Source organism: Corvus moneduloides, chromosome 5 (genome assembly GCF_009650955.1).
Source record: "Corvus moneduloides isolate bCorMon1 chromosome 5, bCorMon1.pri, whole genome shotgun sequence".
In the NCBI taxonomy this organism is placed as follows: domain Eukaryota; kingdom Metazoa; phylum Chordata; class Aves; order Passeriformes; family Corvidae; genus Corvus; species Corvus moneduloides.
This window is the reverse complement of record NC_045480.1, coordinates 57,541,402-57,561,198: the sequence shown is the minus strand read 5'-3', so window position 1 is coordinate 57,561,198 and position 19,797 is coordinate 57,541,402. Positions and strand designations below refer to the sequence as shown.

At 44.5% G+C, this 19,797-nt stretch overlaps 2 protein-coding genes across 4 annotated transcripts in view; one reads left to right on the top strand and one right to left on the bottom strand.

Moving 5' to 3' along the window:
* Window positions 1-6,587: 6,587 nt before the first annotated feature.
* COPS4 (COP9 signalosome subunit 4) lies at window positions 6,588-15,558 on the bottom strand. The gene is made up of 10 exons (XM_032108003.1): window positions 15,380-15,558; window positions 14,198-14,277; window positions 13,312-13,463; window positions 12,196-12,299; window positions 11,278-11,431; window positions 10,021-10,171; window positions 9,499-9,669; window positions 8,096-8,211; window positions 7,666-7,750; window positions 6,588-7,170 (listed from the first exon to the last, which is right to left on the bottom strand). The coding sequence occupies exons 1-10, from the start codon at window positions 15,454-15,456 to the stop codon at window positions 7,037-7,039; spliced, it is 1,224 nt and encodes a 407-aa protein (XP_031963894.1). The 5' UTR covers window positions 15,457-15,558; the 3' UTR covers window positions 6,588-7,036.
* Window positions 15,559-15,774: 216 nt separating this feature from the next.
* The window catches only part of LIN54 (lin-54 DREAM MuvB core complex component), a 40,615-nt gene continuing 36,592 nt past the window's right edge, over window positions 15,775-19,797 (top strand). The window contains exon 1 of one of the 3 annotated variants that reach the window (XM_032107999.1): window positions 15,775-15,934. Coding sequence is in view for 1 of the 3 variants with exons in the window: in XM_032107998.1 (XP_031963889.1) it covers window positions 17,570-17,576 (7 nt within the window). In the remaining 2 variants the exon portion in view is untranslated. Of the gene's footprint in view, window positions 15,935-16,342; window positions 16,437-17,477; window positions 17,577-19,797 lie in introns of those variants that run through there. The other 2 variants (XM_032108000.1, XM_032107998.1) reach the window with 2 other exon arrangements.

Below are 19,797 nucleotides of genomic sequence, written 5' to 3'. Positions count from 1 at the left end.
TTTGTTGTCTGTCCATAAATTTCTGATGTGGCTCTGCCTCAAATACAAGCATCACAGAATGAAAACAATTAAAGGCTACGGCATGGCTGCTGTGCAGAAATGGGTAAGGTAAAAGTCTCTTTTCACCTTCAAATCACTTCACAGATTGAAAAAGCTTAAGGCTTGAACAGATCGTTAGGTCATGGTGTCTGACCTCCTGTAGATCAGACCCTTAAATTGCACTGTTGCCTCTGGACTAAACTCAGCCAGTATTAATTGACTAAGCCACTTTCCAGCCAGGCAGCCATTCTGGATTTCAAGACAGCAGAACACTGGAAACCTATCCTTGCCCTTTGATAGTGAATTCCAGAGCTTAATTCCTGCTCTTAGGAACTGCTGCTTTGTTGTCTCATTACAGTTACGTGTTTTGAATTTTTACCCATTTGTTACTTCATCTCTCACCCTAGTTCCACAAATATGCTTTGCATGGAAGAAAATGGATAGCTAGCCACTCCAGGGAGTTCTGAGAGAGCTCGACAGCATAAATTCCTCAGGTCCTTCCTAAAAAGTATTTACCTTTTTTAAAATCAGTCTAACCACACTTGACTGCATTGTCCATATGTTTTAACACAGCTTTAAAAACATGTACCAGTATTTTGGGCTTTTCTCTTAGTGGCTTAGTCCAGTACCAATATGCAGGACAAAAGGCAATGAAATACTGACATACCTGTGTCTAATTTGCATGCAGCCATTTCAGGGCTATTTTGCATTAATGACTCCCCTCCATCCAGACTACCTTACCGTACCAGTCTGTCCTCACTGTAACACAGCACCCACAAACATCATTCGATTAGCTATTTACTTGCAGACTGTAAGCAGAAATACTGAGCTGTGGCTGTTTCTAACAAAGCCCCTCAGCTGATAAGGATTCCCTAATCGACAGCTAGAATGACATCAGCTCGTTAACGCTTATCCCTTTCGGCTCTGAACAGCTAATTCTTGCAAGTCACAAGCACCTGTAAAGTTGGGTACCTCTTGTCCCCTGCACAATTACTTTTTCCAACCCTGCTTAGCTTGTTTGCTAGCACCTGCTTCCCTTTAAGCCATATTGACCAGCACTAATACATTCCCATCCTATAATTGTTTATTGAGTGAACCTCATTTCAGTTTTGACATATTTTCCCTGGGACTACTGACAGAATAGCCAGGCTACTGATGAGCCCTAAACCAATGTGAGCTCCTAGTCCAGCGATCAGCTCCCATCTGTTTATCTCTTCACATGTGCCACAAAAAGGAAAACATTACTTACAATACAAAGGCAAATTCCAGCTAAAAACCATACATTAAAAAATCATAGTAAATCTGAAGTACATGATAAGGATTTGGGATTTTTTTACTGGGAAAGTTCTAGCAACTTTTGCAAGCAACAATAAAAAAATCCTTCTGATCCTGTCTTGGGTCTTCAGTTACCCCTACAGTACAAATACGCCTTCCCAGGTATATTAGCCCCACCGGCTGGATATGCATCCTGAATTCCCCAACAGCCTCCAGGAAACCCATAATCTTGCCCACTCTGCTAATCCTCCCCTGGCTAGTAATCTTTATTCTGCATGGAAGGAAAAAGCATCTGATCAGAGAAGATGCCCTCAGGTTAGGGGAGCAGGTACTGAGCTCCATTAGCAAAGCCCCACAAATCAAAGCTACTGACCAGCTGCTGGTAAAGGAGGCTTACAGGAGCAGGTCTGGATTTCCAGCCCTTCAAAAAGGAGATGACAAGAATGGAACGTTGTCGGAGCACATTCAAGTAACAAGACATCTTACAAAGACTGTGAGAGTTTAAAAGACTCTCCAACTATTCCTCTCTGGTTTTATCCATTACTGCAAAGTAGAAATACATAATGACAATTATCTGTTTTCAGATAATAAACATGCTAATTCAAAGGACAAAAACCTAGTCATATGGCTGCCTATAATGCTACAAGTTATGAGAAGTCACAACAAAATGCCATATCCAACACAGATGAACAAGGCAAGGCAGTAGAAACTATAGGAAGTGACTATTCCCCAGTCTTCAGAGCAGAAAATCATGGCTGGTCATGGACATTGACCACATGAAATAGTTACAAAGTACTACACATACCTTACCATTTTCCTCTAATTTTATAGTCAGTGTAGTACCTTAGGCCTATCCCTATTTAGTAGAGACCAGCTAGGCAGAACATGCTGGAAAAAGCAGTTCCTGTCCTTCCTGGCTCTTAAAACCCCTCAGAAACAATCAGTGCCAATTGTTACATGATGGTTTAATGGTGCTCAGGTGTGCAACCAGAGTGCATGTTTCAAAAGCAAAGTCACAGCAGCAGGGCCGTGTTTTGTACCCAGAAATAAAGTACCACACAGGCAATAATGGAAGCATTATGTACCCTGAAGCATAGAAGTTCCAACAATGACTGCAGCATTTGAAAGCCAACAAAAATATAACCATGCTGGGACTCACCCAAAGCTGTGAGGTAACTGATAACACATGTTTTCCTCAATCCTTGCCCCAAACATGCTATGAAAATATATCAATTGCTTGACTTACAGCATGGTAACTGATCTGGTTCCAAACCCCCTGCCATGGGCAGAGACACCGGCCCCTAGACCAGGTTGCTCAAAGCCCCATCTAAGCTGGCCGTGAACACTTCCAGGGATGGGGCATCCACAACTTCTCTGGGCAACCTGTGCCAGTGCCTCACCAACCTCACAGTAAGGAATTTCTTCCTAATATCTAATTTAAGCCTGCTCTCTTAGGATTTAAAGCCATTACCCCTCATCCTGTCACTCTATGCCCTTACAAAGTCCCTCTCCAGCCTTCCTGTAGGCTCCCTTTAGACACTGGAAGGTGTTATAAGGTCTCCAGGCTGTACACCTCAACTCTCTCAGCCTGTCTCCATATCAGAGGCGCTCCATCCCTCTGATCATCTTAGTGGCCCCCTCTGGACTCACTCTCACAGGTCCATATCCTCATGTTGGGGACCCCAGAGCTGATGCAGCACTGCAGGTGGGGTCTCACCAGAGCGGAGCAGAGGGGCAGAATCCCCTCCCTCGCCCTGCTGGCCAAGCTGCTTTGGATGCAGCCCAGGATATAATTGGCTTTCTGGGCTGCAGGCACACGTTGCCAGGTCATATTGAGCTTCTTATCCATGAACACCTCCAAGTCCTTCTCCTCAGGGCTGCTCTCTATGCATTCTCTGCCCAGCTTGTATTTGTGCTTGAGATGCCCTGACCCACATGCAGGATCTTGCACTGGCCTTGTTGAATTTGAGGTTCACAGTTCACACAGCCCCACCTCTGAAGCCTGGCAAGGTGCCTCTGGGTGGCATCCCTTCCCTCAAAAGCCATAATATTATAAGTTCACACTGTTGCAACAAAATGAGTGCTGTGCACTCAGTATGAAGTATGCTGACAGCCTATTTTTCAGTCTAATGTTCTTAGTCTGGTAAACTTTTTTACTTCGCTTTTGGATTTTTTTTTTTGCAATGAATAATGAAGTTAGAATAGTGACTACCACAAAGAATGAAAACATAATTTCATAGAGAAGCAATTTCTCCTATGTAAAGCAAAGTACCTGAGCCCTAAACAAAAAAAAAAAAAAAAAAAAAAAAGAGATGAATTTGCATGGGTGTTGTTCCCCTAACAGATTACTTACATTGTTTTCGGGTTTCTTCATAGAAATCCTTTTTCTAGATAAATGCAACTCCTTGTACTAAGACTTTATTTTTAAAAAAAAAATTGCTAAACTACCAAGACCTCATTTATCCCAAATTCAGTCCCGCATTATACTTAAAAACATATTATATATTGTTTTGAATCATCCTGTGAGGCATCCTGTGGTAATTTTTACTCCCTTATTCTGAGCAAAGTTCTCTTTTTGTCATTTTTAGCTTTGGTGAAGGGAAAACTTTCTGTACCAGGGGACTGTTAGTTGAAGTCAAGAAGTACAACCTAAGTAACAAGCTTCGTAGCCTGCCCTGAATACAGCTAAAGGCTCACAAATCTACAGAGCCCAGAGGCCAATTAATTTGTTCTTCTGTGCCCAGTATGGATGAGCAGAGTTTAATCACAAAATAAAACCGGGAATGTGCTGCCCTTCCACAATCCCTAAGGCCTCAACGTGGGTTATGTGCGCTTAGCTCTCCATCTAGCGGGGAGCTGCTGGCTTTGGCTCCCGGCTGAAGCAGGAAGGATCCCCAGGCCAGCAGTGGGGAATGAGTTCGAGGGGGCTGGCACTGCTCTGTACACACGTTTGATAAGCAAACTTTCCTGTCTGACCGCTCAGGAGCCGCTCTGTCAGTCACACTCCCCCCGCCCCAGGCTGTCGCTGCTGGGACCGAAGCCCCTTGGCAGCGGGGGGTTCCAGTGACCTGATGGGTGCCCTGTTTGAGTCCCCACACACCCCACACTCACACAGTCAGACAGGTTTTCCTCACTGGCTGGACCCCAGGTTCCCATAACAGAGTCCCACTCATCTGGATCCTAAAAGTAATTCAATGGTGGTGCAGCAACACCATAACAGCTTGGGTTGTGCTTCTGCCACCAGCACTGTGTGTGTTCCTCATCATCCCTCTGTTTTAATTGAGCATACCTGCTGATTTACTTTAAGGAAAAAGAAATAAAAAGAAAACTTTCAAGCTATTTAACCACTGCCCTTACAAGTAACAAACATAACAGAATTAAGGCCAGAAAGATTGCCATGGAGTGGTAACGATTATCAATATAAAATCATGACGGATTCTCTAGAGTCACTTGTTGATCAACTGGTTGATCATTTAACTACTCATCTAATGTGAGAATGGTGGATCCAGTTTTCCCTACCTAAAACTGTTAACTGCAGAGTAAGAACATAATAAGACAGTGTATAGCCCCTCCCATTTATGCTCATACTTGGATTTTTGTGAGAAAATGTTCATTAATGCTTCCATGTCCAGGTTGTATATCATGTACCTGTATCTCCAGTGGGCTGGGCTGATACCACTGAGCATGCTCTCTTCACTCTTTCAAACTCTTTGCACATCTATAACATATTGGAGCAGGTGTTCAGAACCATTCCCTTTATCAATTTCTGTAATGCCTCTAGTGTGGGCTGGGCAATGTATCACAGCAATTTCTGAGGGTAATTGTACTTACTCTAATAAATAAGATCTTCCCTGATGATGTGAAAGTTACACACTCCTTCCATAGCATGCCTGTTGCATGACATAGCCCAAATGCTGCATGTTTCAAGGGTGCAACTTCTGCTCCTTCTCTGTTCATCCTTGCTGGAAGTGGATCTGCTTCCCTCACCTGTCCCTGGCTTACCACAGCATTCCCAGACTAGATCTTGGTTATGTCAGGGGCCATCACATAAATCAGTCTTGGCTTACTTGAAATATGCATCACCAAAAGTCATCTTGGTTTTGAGGCTCGAGTTTGGCCACTTCGGGTCTGTCCTTTCAGAAATGGTTCAGTAGAACTATTTACTGCTTTCCAGAAGTCAGTCCTGGCCCACAGGAAGAAAAGGTCCACAAAGCAGCTGTGAACACACTGGTATGACTTTTTAGAACTGGATTCTCCGTTAAGTGCCAGAGTGAAGCAGCAAATAACCTAAATGGGAATGTACATGGATGGCATACACGGCACACCTCCATCTGCAAAGGGCATGCTCCAGGAGAAGAGCTCTGTGCAGAAGTCAGAGCACAAGCAACAAGAAAAACAACAGGCTCCAAACTAACAGTAACAACATTTCTGTTGAGGGGAGAGAAAATTCTCAGCCAGTACCACTTTAAACAAGTTACATGTCATCTGCCTTAAAAATAGGTGGTCAAAATACCCTTCAGCCTACTCCCACCCTTTATGTCATCACTTTGCTCTTACTTTTATCATGCTGTTGTACTAAGATGTGCAATACCTGCACAGCAAGGACAACATTGTAATTGGGTCTATACTCACTTGACAGTTTCTGAGTAGTAGCAGCAACACACCTCGAAACAAGACACCTGTTTACAAACATGGACAAGAACAGCAAGTGTGCATGCTGCTCTTTCCTGTTTGAAGATTTTGATTTAATAGCAACTAGTTTCTGCTGTGCTTGACATCCTGAAACCTTATGAATTCCTTTCTTCAGGGATGTTTGCCTCATCATCCAACTTGGTTTTGTTTCTCTAAGAAGCTGAACAACTGAAAAATATAATGGATCCAAGGTATGCAGCTAAATATGTAAGAGTAGATGGAGTTTCCAACAGACTGGAGATAACCAAGCATAAAAGCCTCTGAAGACCCAAATATTTGTCGTGATTTTTAAATGTGTGTATCTGGCAAAGCATAAGGATGGGTAAAGAGTGCCCAACTCCAGACTAATAAATGTCAGAAGGGCCACTTTCATACTTCATTGCTGTGCATAAGCATTTCAAGTTAGTCCTGCTTATCACATGACAGCTTGATCTGCATTTTATAAGCAAAGATGGAAAAAAAATATGGTTTTCATTTAACATTTTCAGGGGCTGAAAATGCAATTATAAAAAATTGATTTATTTCAAGTTACTGTTTAAGAAAAAACATGAAAACAAAACCAAACAAACCAAAACCACAGGTCCTTACAACACTTAAACCAAGTGGCTTATCTCAGCCTTTATTAGAATAATTACAACTAAAAGAAACGTGGTGCTTCTATTTTCACAGCAGGACACGCATCATAGGAAGTAATGGGCTACAAAGCTATAGCAATACAGTGGAAAAAAATAAAATTAAATAAACCAAACCCAAAGCTTGCTGCAGACATTACAGCTTCTTTTAAACGGAAATCAGAGTTTTCAGGACAAGCAGAGTGCAACGCAGAGGCAGCAAGAGCATCAATCTAAGCTCAGAGAACTGGGAGCCTGTCAGACCAAACATGGTATCAGCTAATCGTGTCCTAAGCCACAGTGGAAGCAGAAGATAGGCAAGTGCAGATGGTAGGTTTGTTTGCTTCCCAGTCCTGCTCAGCTTGCCCCTGCTGGCACAGCAGGCAGGTGACTGCCTCCCTTTGGACAGCGGGGCACAGTCACTGAGCCATCTGGGCCTCCATGGCCTGCGCTGTCCATTCCGGGGCTGTCTGACTGATCTTCTCCAGCAGGTTGTTCACTTGGAAGCACAGCGACTGAATCTGCTTGTCCCAAGTTGGCAAAGCTTCACGAGCTGAAAAGAAAAGAAAAGAAAAAACAACCCACACTAAACAAAGCAAGTCTTAGCAATTCCTCTGCCTTGTCAACTGCAACCTTTCCTTTTGCCACCACCCTCACCTAACTCACAGAGGAAGCCTTCCTTGCAGTGACATCAGGATCACTTATGTACTCAAAAGCTACAATTATTCTGGCTGCCTGTTACAAGCCTAACTCCTGCATTGGAGCAGATTAGACAGAGAACTTCCTGGTGAACCTGTTCCTAGAAGGAGACTGATGGAATAAATTCACACTTTCCTGTGGGTAAGAAGATGCAGGGCAGGAATGAGTGAAGTGTCAAAGGTTGTCCCTTATGGCCAACTCTGCCACCTCCTGGCCACAGAAGGACGAGCCAGCTCACTTTGGGCAGAAGGGATTAATAAACTTAGTATCCTTGGCCTTGCAGGCACCACCTCGAAAAGGTCACTCTGAAAGGCGCCAAAAAAATAAATTATACTGTGGTTGAACTTACTCTCAAAATGAACAATTCCATCAATCTGATCAATAAATCCATTCATGCGACCCTCAGTTATCATCTGAGAAGCGATCTTCTCTGCCTGGAATAGCAAGGAAAGATGTCAGAAACTTTGTCCATTCTCAAAGAAGTTAGAAATTATTCAGACTTAACGAGGTCCACACACAGGGGGGAAGGAACCTATAGACAGCACTCATTATGAAATGATTAGACAAACTATCAGTGGCCTAACGCCACTGTTGTTCATTCAACATTGTGTACCTCCCATTCTCATAAATGTGCCAGATATTTAACCTTTCTCCTAATATGGAATATTTAGTGATTCCCTAAAATTTAACTGATTTTCCTAATATTTACCACAGATATTTTCTCATGCCATTCATGCTCCTTGTTTAAAAAAAACCAAAAAACGGTAGAAAATGGATACCTTGGCTGCAGGGATCTCTAGTAATGCTCCAAGCTCTTCAAAGGTAATGTTGTTGTAAAGTTTGCTTGCAGATAATAAGTTGTGTTCAATAACAGCTCTGTCCAGAATACTGGAACCTTTAGGGTTAGATGAGAAAAAATCCCCAAAACATTACTATAAGACTGAAATATTGGTTTATATAGCAGAGCAAATGAAACAACGCTTCTCTTTTATTTTTCTGAAGTGCTACATGTGCAGAAGGTCCAGATGCATCTGCCTTGCATCCCTGTTAAGCAGCGCAGAGACAGTGGACAAAAACAAATGGATGGCACATGGCTGATTTTAAAACAGATAAACCCTTTATTTAACTTCTAGAGTAAGTGGAGCCCTTGCTACAAGACTTAATGTCTGAATTGAGGGGGTTTGACCTCCTGTGATCCTAGCTTGACAAATGGAAAGACCATTGGGGGTTTTCTTATTATTCATCACGGCTCTTAGGGGTACAATTAACCTCTCTCACTGTGCTTGTGATAAACCCTTATCTGATGTCTCTCTTCTTGACTGAACAGTTTTCAACAGTGTAACTCATTTGCCCCTTAACCTCTAGCTGAAGATAAGCACATTATTAAATACCAACTAACCTGCATTCTTTAAGGACAAACAGTACAGGTTATAAATGAACAATAAAGTGACCCAAGGGAAGGAATGCAGCACATTGGTAGCAAGTACCTTCAACCCAGTTTTCACTTCTGCAATTACATGGTTACTTATTTTTCCTCAATCAACGATTATTTTTCACTAGGAGGATTTTCCTGATTCAGAGGTATTTCATGCTTACGTATTTTTCCACTTTGATATTCTTCCCATCTAGAAAACTGAGACTGGTGTGTTTAGGATTCCAGTGAAGTCATTACTTGACATTTTTTCTGATTGTTCAGATTCCAGACTTAATGTCATGTCAGTGGAGACATGTGTGAGGTCAAAACCATCCCCTCACTATGTCACCTTCCTGTCAAGTCAGGAAGCAGTTCAAATAAATGTGTCATCAGTACAGACCATTTATGGCCTACATGCATGTCATGGGTTTCTAGGCACCCTATTCCTCACAGTGCCTTAGAAGCTCATGAGGACAGAGAATCAGTTAGAAATACTGGGAGGTTGTCAGTGAAGAGGACTGTACATGGACAGGGAAAGAAAATTTGACAAGTTATCTTCCAGAAGAGTATTTCAAAACCTTAATGGCAAACCAGAAAGATGAACTATGGCTAAGAAGCTTTACTACCAAAGTACATGCTGAAAAGTATTTTTAAACTAATGATATAAGCAATACTAAATTCTTTTCCATGACACTTCTTGACTGATTTGGGAAGTCTAACTCCCACAGATGAACACCTAGCATTACAAGGTTTTAGAGAAGTGTGTACCATCAGCTGTAGTCGCTTTCTGGTGAGGCATTAGCATAGCTGCAAACTCTTGCAGTTGATTTCCACGGATAATTCTGTCGAGATACATTTTCTCCAAGATCCCATAGGCTGCAAGCTGCTGGCATCTCTCATCCTTGAAGAGAGTAGCAAGCATGCGGGAACGCTGTTGCCCTAGGAAAGTCAAGAGGAATTCTCATAAATGACCACCAAAGCACCAAGTATTTGGAGGTGAACAGCAGAAAGTTACCATCTTTTTTCCCATAATACATGCAAATAACAGCCAACAAAGCTCTACTGAAGAAGGAATTTGGTTGTGCTCGGTTCAAAGGCAAAGACACTGAACTAATCCAACTCTGAGCTAATAGTGTGCCAACAGGTAATGCTGACACCATGTTCACAATTTTGGATTCCTCACCAAATCTTGTCACAAGGTACCTCCCCACAAGTAACACACAAGCTGATTTGCTTCAGGGGAAATACCTATGTCAGGTCTTTTACACAAACATGTAAGGTGTATTTTACCTGCTGATGCCAAAATAGTACAATGCAAAGCATGTTTCAATGCCTCCAGCCGCTCAGTTTCATGGACTATGCTCTTGTAGGACAGCTCGTTGTACCTTTGGGCAGCCTCAATGAACTTTCTTCTATAGTCGAGTACTCGAGCATAGCAAACCTAGAAAGGAAGGATATCTCAGAAAAAGAAAAGCAGCAGAGGAGGCTGCACAATATAGGTGTGTAAAAATTGCACGCTATCAAGTGATAGCTCCCATAAATATTGTTCTTCTGCTTCCTAGGGAAATCTGCATCTTCAAAGAATTAGCCTGACTTGAAAAGTCCTTGCTAAAGTATCATGGAAATCAACTGAAAGGGCATTTCACGTGTTAAACACTACAAATGTCTAAAAGCCAAGTATTGAGCCTAAGTAAATGAAATATTGTACAGCTGGTACTGTACTCGTGTGAGTTTCCCCTTCACTACTGGCACTGATAGCTACCACTTAGGCAGCAATTTATGATTCAAGTGTTTGCTTTTCCCTTTCAGCACGGTAACACCTGATATTTCTTCCTTCCTTTGTGCTTTTCTACGATTCACAGAAAATATTTACACTTTCAACTGGGTGTGCACTTCAAAACGTAATATGGGATGAAGAAAAAAGGAAAGGGAAAACCAACAAACCAAAACCACCAGATGCTGAGCTACTGCTCACGGCACATCTGCTTTGTGACATAGAATTTTAAACACCAGCCCACTTGACCAATTCCATTACAGTGTAGTCATCACTGCTCACCAGTTATAAAATGGTTTGAGAAATTTGTGTATGAACTATGTACACAGCAAACCCACAACAAAGCAGGAATGTCAGCAGTTAATTTACTACATAAGACTTTGTGCTACATTTATGTATGGGACTTATTAGTTAATTACTGGGGGATAGGAGGACTTCTACTGTTTCTAATATTGGATGCAGTTTTTTCTCCCTCTTAGATTTATAGACAAAGGTGGAGGCAGTATTTTCAGCAATATTTCAGATGTTTTGAAGCCTAACTTATATTTTCTATCAGTAAAGCTGGCATTTAAAGAACCATTACAGACTTATCTCCAAATGGTAAGGAATGAGTTAATTATTGCTACGACGTGTCTCTCAAGCTCCCAAAACCATATAGCTTTTCCCTTTGTCTCTTTTCTCATGATGAGAGTTTTAATGGCAGTGCATAAAAACATCTCAATGTGGAATTGTCTCCCTGTAGAAAGAGAAAGCAATAAAACAGGTTAGACAACCTTATAATGGATTTGCAGCTGTTCATTAGTTGATTCATTCTGCAGCAGGGAAGCTCGATTAATGTAAGCTTCTGCTTGAACTGGGTCATCATCCTCCAGATACAGCCTGGCAATTTTCAGGTAGGTCTCCAGTTTATAATCTACATTGTACTGTCTGTAGGGAAAGAGAAAAGCAAGTGCTCAGAGTTGCTCCAGAACTACCCTTGCTCTTAACTCTATACATTTATTATGATTCTTAAGCACTTGGCAACATTTGCTTTACCCTGCTTTCTTCTTCCCTACTACCAAAATTAGTGCTTTCTGTACAGAGTAAGAAATTTGAGATGAATGCCAATAGAGAACTGGCTCCTGCAAACACCAGTAGAAATAATGCAGTCCACCAAGACACAAATCTACACTCTCATAATTTGTTTTTTGTGGACTGGAAGTTTGCCACCAGTGGTGAGCCACTTGAGTTAAGAAGCAACCTTGCAGTGCAACAAATAGGTGCTAAATAGGCAAAACCTACAGCAATTCCTTCTATGGGCAAACTGAGAAAGGGGAAAGGACTGCCAGAGAAAAGTAACAGCAAGGGTTCTCAACATAAAAAAACCCAAACAAACAAAACAAGCCAAAACAAACCCCACTTCATGAACACACCAAAGAATCCCCAACTGCATTTGTTATTATCCAATTTCAAACTATGTCTTCATTTTGAACTGAGAAGGTGGACACGTGGAAGAACTGCCACCTTTCAGGAACCTTTCAATAACCTTAATAACATTTTTGCAAAGTACTATTAGAAAGACTTGTTTATCAGCACTAATTAATAGTGGGTAACTCCTGCTGCAGCAAACCCCAAAATTCTCACTCGCTGGTCTAGATCAGTAGAAAGAGAGAGCAGGTACAGATAACACCACAGAACTGGATATAGCATACTTTTGCCCTGTTTCCAAAGGGATCCCCACCAACACTTGTGCTGCGTTTCTCCAGTCTTCCTCTTTCTCATAGATTGATGCAAGATGTTGCCTTATTGAAGCCACCTGAAGAACAATAAAATCAATAGCAAAAGTAGCCACCGTTTATAAAGCTTTTAAAAAGACAAAACAAATCTTTCAAGAACTGGACCACCAAAAGTCACAAGCCATTTTTGCAGTTACACCTCATATCATGCCTGTGAGGTATGAATGAGATGAACTGTGATTAGATCCTAATGCAGAAACTTCTACTTTGGAGAGCAGCTGTCAGCAAGCAAAATATCAGTGCTTACAACCTGGCTTTTTAAGTGGAAGTGTGGGTAAAAAAAAAAATCATCTGATATATTAAATTTAACTTATGCCTAATCATGATGACATAAAAGCAAGCATGTTCAGCTCAAAGTAAAAGCTGCTTAACAAGACAAAAGGTAAAGAGAAGCGAATAAAAATCACTTCAGAAACTGCCTTGACTTTCTTCTCAAACACTAGATCCTAAGGACTTTTTATATAAGCAACTTCTCTAAGAACTCTCAGATGATACTGCACATTCATACAACAAAACACAGAACTGAACTGAAAAAGCACAGCAGCACATTCAGTAGTGGAAGAGAATTGGGATTGCAAGAAAGCATTTTTTCGAGGTAAAATGGTTATGGCTAAAATAAACACACAGAGAAAATTCATTTATTTTGAAACAAAAGCTATTTGTCAGGGTGCATGCTCTTTACACCGTCTGACTGTTCTACTACTCGGGTAAAAGGCAATACTATGAGTAGCAGTCTGTCTCTCTAGAGCACCTCCAGCAGGCTCAAGGATTGTTTCATTGTAACAAGCCAATTTCTGGTAGCAGAGGAATTACATGTCCATCATCATGATGAAGTGACTGTCATCTTTGCACAGTCCTAAGTGCTCTCTGCATTCAGCTCAGGTTTTCCATGTACAGGACTGCAAAACTGGACTCTAAGTAGGAATATCTGTTTTGAACAGCTCTTTGAAAGGCTTGAAATAGTCAGCAGATAAGGAGGGGAAAAACCAAAGCCAAACCCACAAGCCAAAACCCCCCTCATTGATTTCTCACCTGTTCTTCAAACGAAATAACTCTGGGCTGTATCTTTTCCAAGGTGAAGTGGTAAATTTCTTTGGCTGTGCTGTCAGGGAGACTTGGAAGATGGGTACAGAAATCTGTCAGCAGCTGCCGTGAGATCACTAGACTGACATTCTCATTCACCACTGGTTCAGAGATGCACAGAAGAAAAACACAGAATGGATGCCATATTTGTCAGTACCTTCACTGCAGGTGATAATTTGCTTTTATGCTAAATTTGAATATTTCAATTTTTAAAACGGTATGCAAGTAAGGGTGACTTTTTTTTCCTTTTTTTTTAAAAAGGTGGGGGTTTTTTTCTTTCAGAAACTGTTTACACTAGAGGTCACCAGAGTTCTAACCCCTGACGGATAAAAAATGAATTTTTCACCTTGATTTACAGTTCTCGGTTGCTGAAATATCTTGGACAAAGCACATGTTTGGGCTAAATCTCACTAAGCTTATTCTCGACTTTAAAAACATTTTAATAGATATAATTTACAGAGATGTTCAATAAGCCAAACACCCAAACAAAAAATCCCCCTAACAATTTCTTGGCAGTTTTACAAATGGGTGAAGAAGGAGGCTGTCAGTTTAAATACCACCTGGCATCCAGTACCAACTTTAGCACCCAACAGAGGCTGCTTTGTTTTCACCTTCCAGCGCTGACAGGTTGGAAAGCTGTAATAACCATAAAGCTTACAAATCCATTCCCTCTTCACTTCCAAATGTGGTGATGAGGGTTCCTCTTCCTGTTGTGTCTGAGGTCCAACAGGACCAAAATACATGGCATTTACACAGCCTCACATAGAGCTAACAAACACACAACCCCACAGACCTCTGGCCTTCACTCAGTGTGCAACCACTTAGATGTACTTACTTGCTTCTACAAAAGCTTTCAGAGCTTCAAGCTGTTCCACACCCGACAGCTGAATGGCTTTTTCCAATATTTGACGGTACCTGTCCATAAAGAAATAAAAAAAAGGTTAAAAATGACATTTTTTTTCACTAAGAACTTCTGCCCCTCTGCTTACTTTTCATGTCAGAGCCCTATTTTTGCTCATATTTTGTATGCTTGAAGGTGGCAATTCTCCAAACAGTTTGTTCTCAAGTACTATGAACATTCACCTGGAATTGGCACCTGGCTCTTCTTAAAACCCACAACTAGATTCTCAGATAACAGAGCTCATAATTTTTGTTATCTAAGAATGTATGTGTGATTTTGGAGGTTTAAAAAATTAATAATCACATGTCCAGGATAGTGCATAGAAAAAGTAATGAAAAGTTTACTGGTCATCGATTAACCAAGGTAGTCAAATGTTCAAAATGCCACACTCTATGCGACTGGATGATAAATATTATGTTACAGCCACTTGACATTAACACAGGTGCACACTATGTGTTTTCAAGTGTTTATTGCTGCAAAACCCAGCAATTTCTCTTTTCTTGTTTCAGCAAGCTAATGAAACTTTGTCTCAGTGTGTGCAATACTGATAAACTACTACATCCGCGTTCAAGCTACATTTTGAAGGCAAAATTTCCAAGGTTTCACACGAAAATCCTACAAGTGACACAGCTCCCCTAAAACACAAGCAACTGGACAGGGAGTCAAGGAATTCCAGGTGACGGATCTGCATCTGACTGGACTCTCGAAGGAGTGAAAACCTACGTGACACATCACGCCACGAGCAGCTCAACCCCTGAGGGCTGCCGTCCAAAATCCTCTCTTAATGAAGAGAATAAGAATTATTACTAATAACAAAAGAATCGCTGATATACGGCAGCAGAGGAAAACAAATTCCCCGGCCTCCCGCTGTGGCACAGCCCAGGGGCAGCAGCCGAGCCCTGAGGGGCGCCGGACGGACACGCGGGAGCCCGTGAACGAAAAAACTACACAACCACGAGGTGAAACCTTTCTGTCTCCTTTTTATTTGAAGAAACGCGGCCGCCGGACGCGATCCGCCCTCTCAGCGCACGGCGCCCCTTCACCCTCACCCCGCGGGCGGCTCGCACCCCTCGCCGCAACGCGGGGAGGCGGCGGCGGCGGCGCCGGACAACTCACTTTCCCGCCAGGTCCTTGTGGGAGCCGCTGGAGTTCATCAGCTGCGCCAGGTCCTGCCTCACCGCGCCCGCCGCCATCTTGGGAGCCGCCTCCTCCCACCATGGAGCCGCGCGCGCCGGCGGGAGGGGGGGCGGTCACGTGACGGGGGAGCGCGCGCGGGCCGCGGGAAGGGGCGCGGGCCGGTGGGCCCCGCGCGCGGGCGGGGGGGAATATCCCAGGGAGCTGTCCCACGGGATTTAAACCGCGCGTGGGATAAGGCCGGAGCGGCCGCCTCCGCCTCCCGCGGGTAGTGCCCGCGCGTGGCCCCGGAAGCGGACGGCGAGGCGGGGCGGTCCCGGAAGCGCGGGGCGCTGCGCCGGCGGTTGCTAGGGCGGCGCGGTATTATGGGATGCGGCGGGGGAATGGCGCGGGGCGCGTGATTTTGAACAAACGCGGCGGCGGGATCGGCGCGGGTGCAGCCGCCGCCGCCGCGGCCGCCGGGAGCGGCACCGGGGCGCGCCGGCACTGGAGAGAGGCATCGCCAGCGGAGGAAGAATAAGAGCGCCCGCCCTCCCGGTGAGTGCGAGGGGCGGAAAAGCGGCGGCAAGAGGACGGAGAAGGGGGTGCGAGCGCGGCTGACAGCCGCCTCCCGCCGGGAAAGAATAGGCCCGGCCTCACTGTGCGCTGTCCCCGTGGCGGGCCGTGCTCCCGGGTGGCCCTGCCGGCCTCCCCGGGATGGCGCGGACAGTCGGTCCCGGCCGCCCCTCCGCCGCGGGGCCGCCCGCCCGGCGCGTCCCCTCCCTGCCGCTCGCCGGGGTCGGCTGCGCCCGGAGCCGCGGCGGAGCGGCGGGGTCACGGCGGCCCCAGGGCGCGGTGAGGCTCCCCCTCGGAGCGGGCTATGCGCGGGACCCGCCGGTGCGGAAGGGGTTGGGGTTCGCGGCTCGGGGGCGGCGCCGGGGCGGGGCGGCGGGGGCAGGTGCGGCGGGGGCGGGAGCGGCGGTGACGGGCTGAAAATGGCGGATCTTTCGAAATACGGTGGCAGCCGCCGGCGCTGACGGGCCCGGGCCGCCCCCGCGAGGTGAGACCCGGCCCGGGGGGCGCGGGGGGCGCGGCCGCGCTGGCGGCACCGCGCGGGGACGGCGGCCGCTGGGGCTCGTCGCGCCGGGCCTGGGGCCGGCGGGGCCCGGCTGCCCCGGCCCGGGGACAGCGCGTCGGGCGGCTCCGGGGCCCGGACTGCTCGCCGAACTCGCCGGCGTACGCCGCCCGAGGAGACCGGGCCGCCCCCGGTGAGCCGCCGGGGTCGTGCTGGGCTCCGCCCCGGGTGGGTGAGGACGTCCCGCCTGTGTCAGCGGGATGCTCGCTCCGGCTCTGCCCCGCGGAGCGGGTGCGGTGTTTCCTCAGCTCACCCCGCTGCCAGGGCGCACCTGTGCCCTGAGCGTGCGCTGCCCGGCCGGTGGACAGCCCCCAGCTCCAAGGGAATATGACCGGTTCTGGGATCCTCAGTACAAGAAAAGCAAGGAGATACTGGAGAGGATCCAGCGGAGGCCACGAAGATGATAAGGGGTCTGGAGCATCCCTCTTATGAGGAGAGACTCTGGGAGCTGGGTGTGTTTAGTCTAGAGAAGAGAAGACTGATGTCATTAATGGACATAAATATCTCAAAGGCGGGTGCCAAGAGGATGGTGGCAGAGTTTTTGGTGCTGCTCAGCAACAGGATAAGGATATATGGCCATAAACTAAAATAGAAGAAGTTTCACCTCAACACGAGGAGGAACTTTACGTTGAGGGTAGCAGAGCACTAGAACAGGCTGCCCAGAGAGATTGTGGAGTCTCTCTCTCTGGAGACATTGAAACCCACCTCACCATGGTCCTGTGTCACCTGCTCCAAGTGGCCCTGTCTTGGCAGGGAGGTAGGACATCTCCAGAGGTGCTTTTCGAACTTAACAATTCTGTGATTCTGTGAATGTAGCCAGAGCATGTTTTCAGATAGTCCCATCTTTTCTTGTCACTATTCTTGCTTGTTATGAGGTGTATCAGTATTTAGAATGTGTTTTTAATTATTTGTGGCCTTGACTTTGAAGCATGTAATGTCCTAATTATGTAATGCTTGATATTGAAGATTTTGGTTCTGGAAAGCCCTGTGGCGTTGAGAGCATGTGAAACTGTCCACTGGAATATACTGTAATCAGGAGGAAAGCTCTCAGACTTAAGATGTCAGGTGAGGAAAGAACAGATATTTAAATCACCTTTTATTAGTTTCATCCTTCTGAACAGTTCCTTGAAATATATACAGTTACTGTAGGAAATACTGAATATAGAGAAATAATTTGAAGTACTCTTTGCAATGTTTACATGGAGCTGGCAATAACAAACAGGTAATGAATCCGTGAGTATGTGGTTATCTTCTTCACAACAGCTTTTGGTTTATTGGAGGCAAGAAGAGTAGTGTGTTATTAGCTGAAAATATTTCTTCTGTCAGTGGCATCCCTTTGTAAAATACAATGCATTATACTTGTCTTTTTTTTTTTTTCTTAAATTATTATTTGTGAAGACATCCAATTTACGTATCTGTCAGCAAGTGGTAAGTGTTGGTTACATGCCTTGTACAGAATTGCATCAACCTACAGAGAGATGTACTGTTCTGTAGGCCAGACACTCTTACAGGCTGGCTTGGAGAGTGCATTTGAAAATACAGCCCAGCTTCTCTAATGGGTTAAAAAAGTACTTCATGCTTGTTGTAATGGGGTAAGCTTCAACAGTTTGTTATGCAAGGTTGCTTGTTCAGCTTATGTATCAAGAACTATCTGCTGATGTCTGGTTTGCTTATACTCCTGTGCTGTCCACACTCAGATAGTTTGTAACTGAATGCTCTGAACAGTTAGTTCAGCTGGAATTCCTGAGAAGTTTTAAATGCTTTCAAAGGTGGAGTATCTGCTAACCACAGGTAAATAAGGGTGGTGATGAAGACTACTGTCAGAATTAATTCTTAGAGATGTTGTAGAGATCTCATACACTGTGATATATTTTATTCTAGATTTGGAAAAACCATCAGAGTCCCTTAGGTTCTTTTCCCTTACACTTGTTTAAAAAATATTTGTAGGGGGAACTAAGGTAGACGGGGGGGACAACAACATTTGGTTTCTGCTTCAGCAGCAAACTGAGGTTCCTTATCTGTCATTTGGTGTGTTTGTGCTTTTGTTCCCTATATGTGCTATAGAGGTAGGGCTTTCTTTGTCACATGCTGTGAGAAGCACATCCTAATGTCCCACAGAGGTTGTACACTGCAGCAGTGGGAGGGTGTGGTGGGATACTTCATAGCAAGTTCCTAGGAGGTAAACTCAGGATTGTTTGGTTTGGGTTTTTTATTATTCTTCTTAGTTTCAGGAGCTCCCAATGAGTAGTGGAAAATATTTCTTGAATTCTTGTTTCGAAGGTTTGCATTTTGCCAGGCCTTATATTTGAGTAGCTTGGTTTCCTTGGTTGCTCAGAAAGCTGATGAGGAGCATGTGGCTTTCAGTACAGCCTGTGACTAGGCTTGCTCACCTGACATTAGAAATCTGAAAAAAACGTTCTTGCACAAGAAAGAGCGAGAGTGACAAAATAACCCCTTGATCAGTCATGAGGCGCAAAGCTACAGGATTTGAGAGATTCTCATGTTCCAGATCTTCATTTGTGGCTCCTTAATTTGTGTGTCACTCCCCTTCAAGAGCCATCCTTCTGCCATTGGATGTGTTGCTTCTCACATGAGGGTTGTGTCCTTAGTTTTGGGCTCTGCTTTGAGCTGTTGCATGAGTTCTAGGTATGTACTGAATCCCCCTCTCTAGGGACTGACTGTTTTGGGGTTTTTCTTCCTTTGGAGTAACAGCAGTTTCTGCTATAGACTCAAGAACTTTGTCTTCCTTGGATGAAATTATTGTTTCTGTGAAAAATCTTTTAGATGTGATCCCTTGGTGCTGCTCTGGTGCTCATAGACTTTGAACTGAGCTATCTCAGCACACTGACTTGCTAGAATTTGCTTACTACTTTGTGGAGTAATTTTCTTCCTGGGTTGAACACCAGTGTCAGTGGCATGGAGAAAATGGGCCAGTGACAACCTACAGTTGGGTTTGGATGGCTTTGCTCCAGCCTGGCTCCTTCATCTGGGCTGCCCTTGCAGCTCCACAGATGTTTGCTAGCACAAGAAGGGAAAGTGTATGGAAATGAAAGGGCAGATGCCAAAGGTGAGCAGGACACCTTTAGCAGTAGTTGATATGCACAGGGAACTGAAATACAGGGAAAGTAATGCCACTGCTCGTGTGCACAGTGGTCAAAGTAGCAAATGATGTTATTTGAAGTAACAGTGCAATAAAGGTGTTGCTAGGATATTGCTTACACTAAATCCTATACAATTGTAACAGGTGCTTGTTTTGTTAGTGTATAATTAACAATTTGTTGACATA

Coding starts and splice junctions, on each gene's coding strand:
- COPS4 (XM_032108003.1), bottom strand. CDS start 15,456: ATGGCGGCGGGCGCGGTGAGGCAGGACCTGGCGCAGCTGATGAACTCC. Junction 13,464..14,197: donor GAAAGCTTTTGTAGAAGCAA/GTAAGTACATCT, acceptor TCTCTGAACCAG/TGGTGAATGAGAATGTCAGT. Junction 11,432..12,195: donor CCTTTGGAAACAGGGCAAAA/GTATGCTATATC, acceptor CTTTCCCTACAG/ACAGTACAATGTAGATTATA.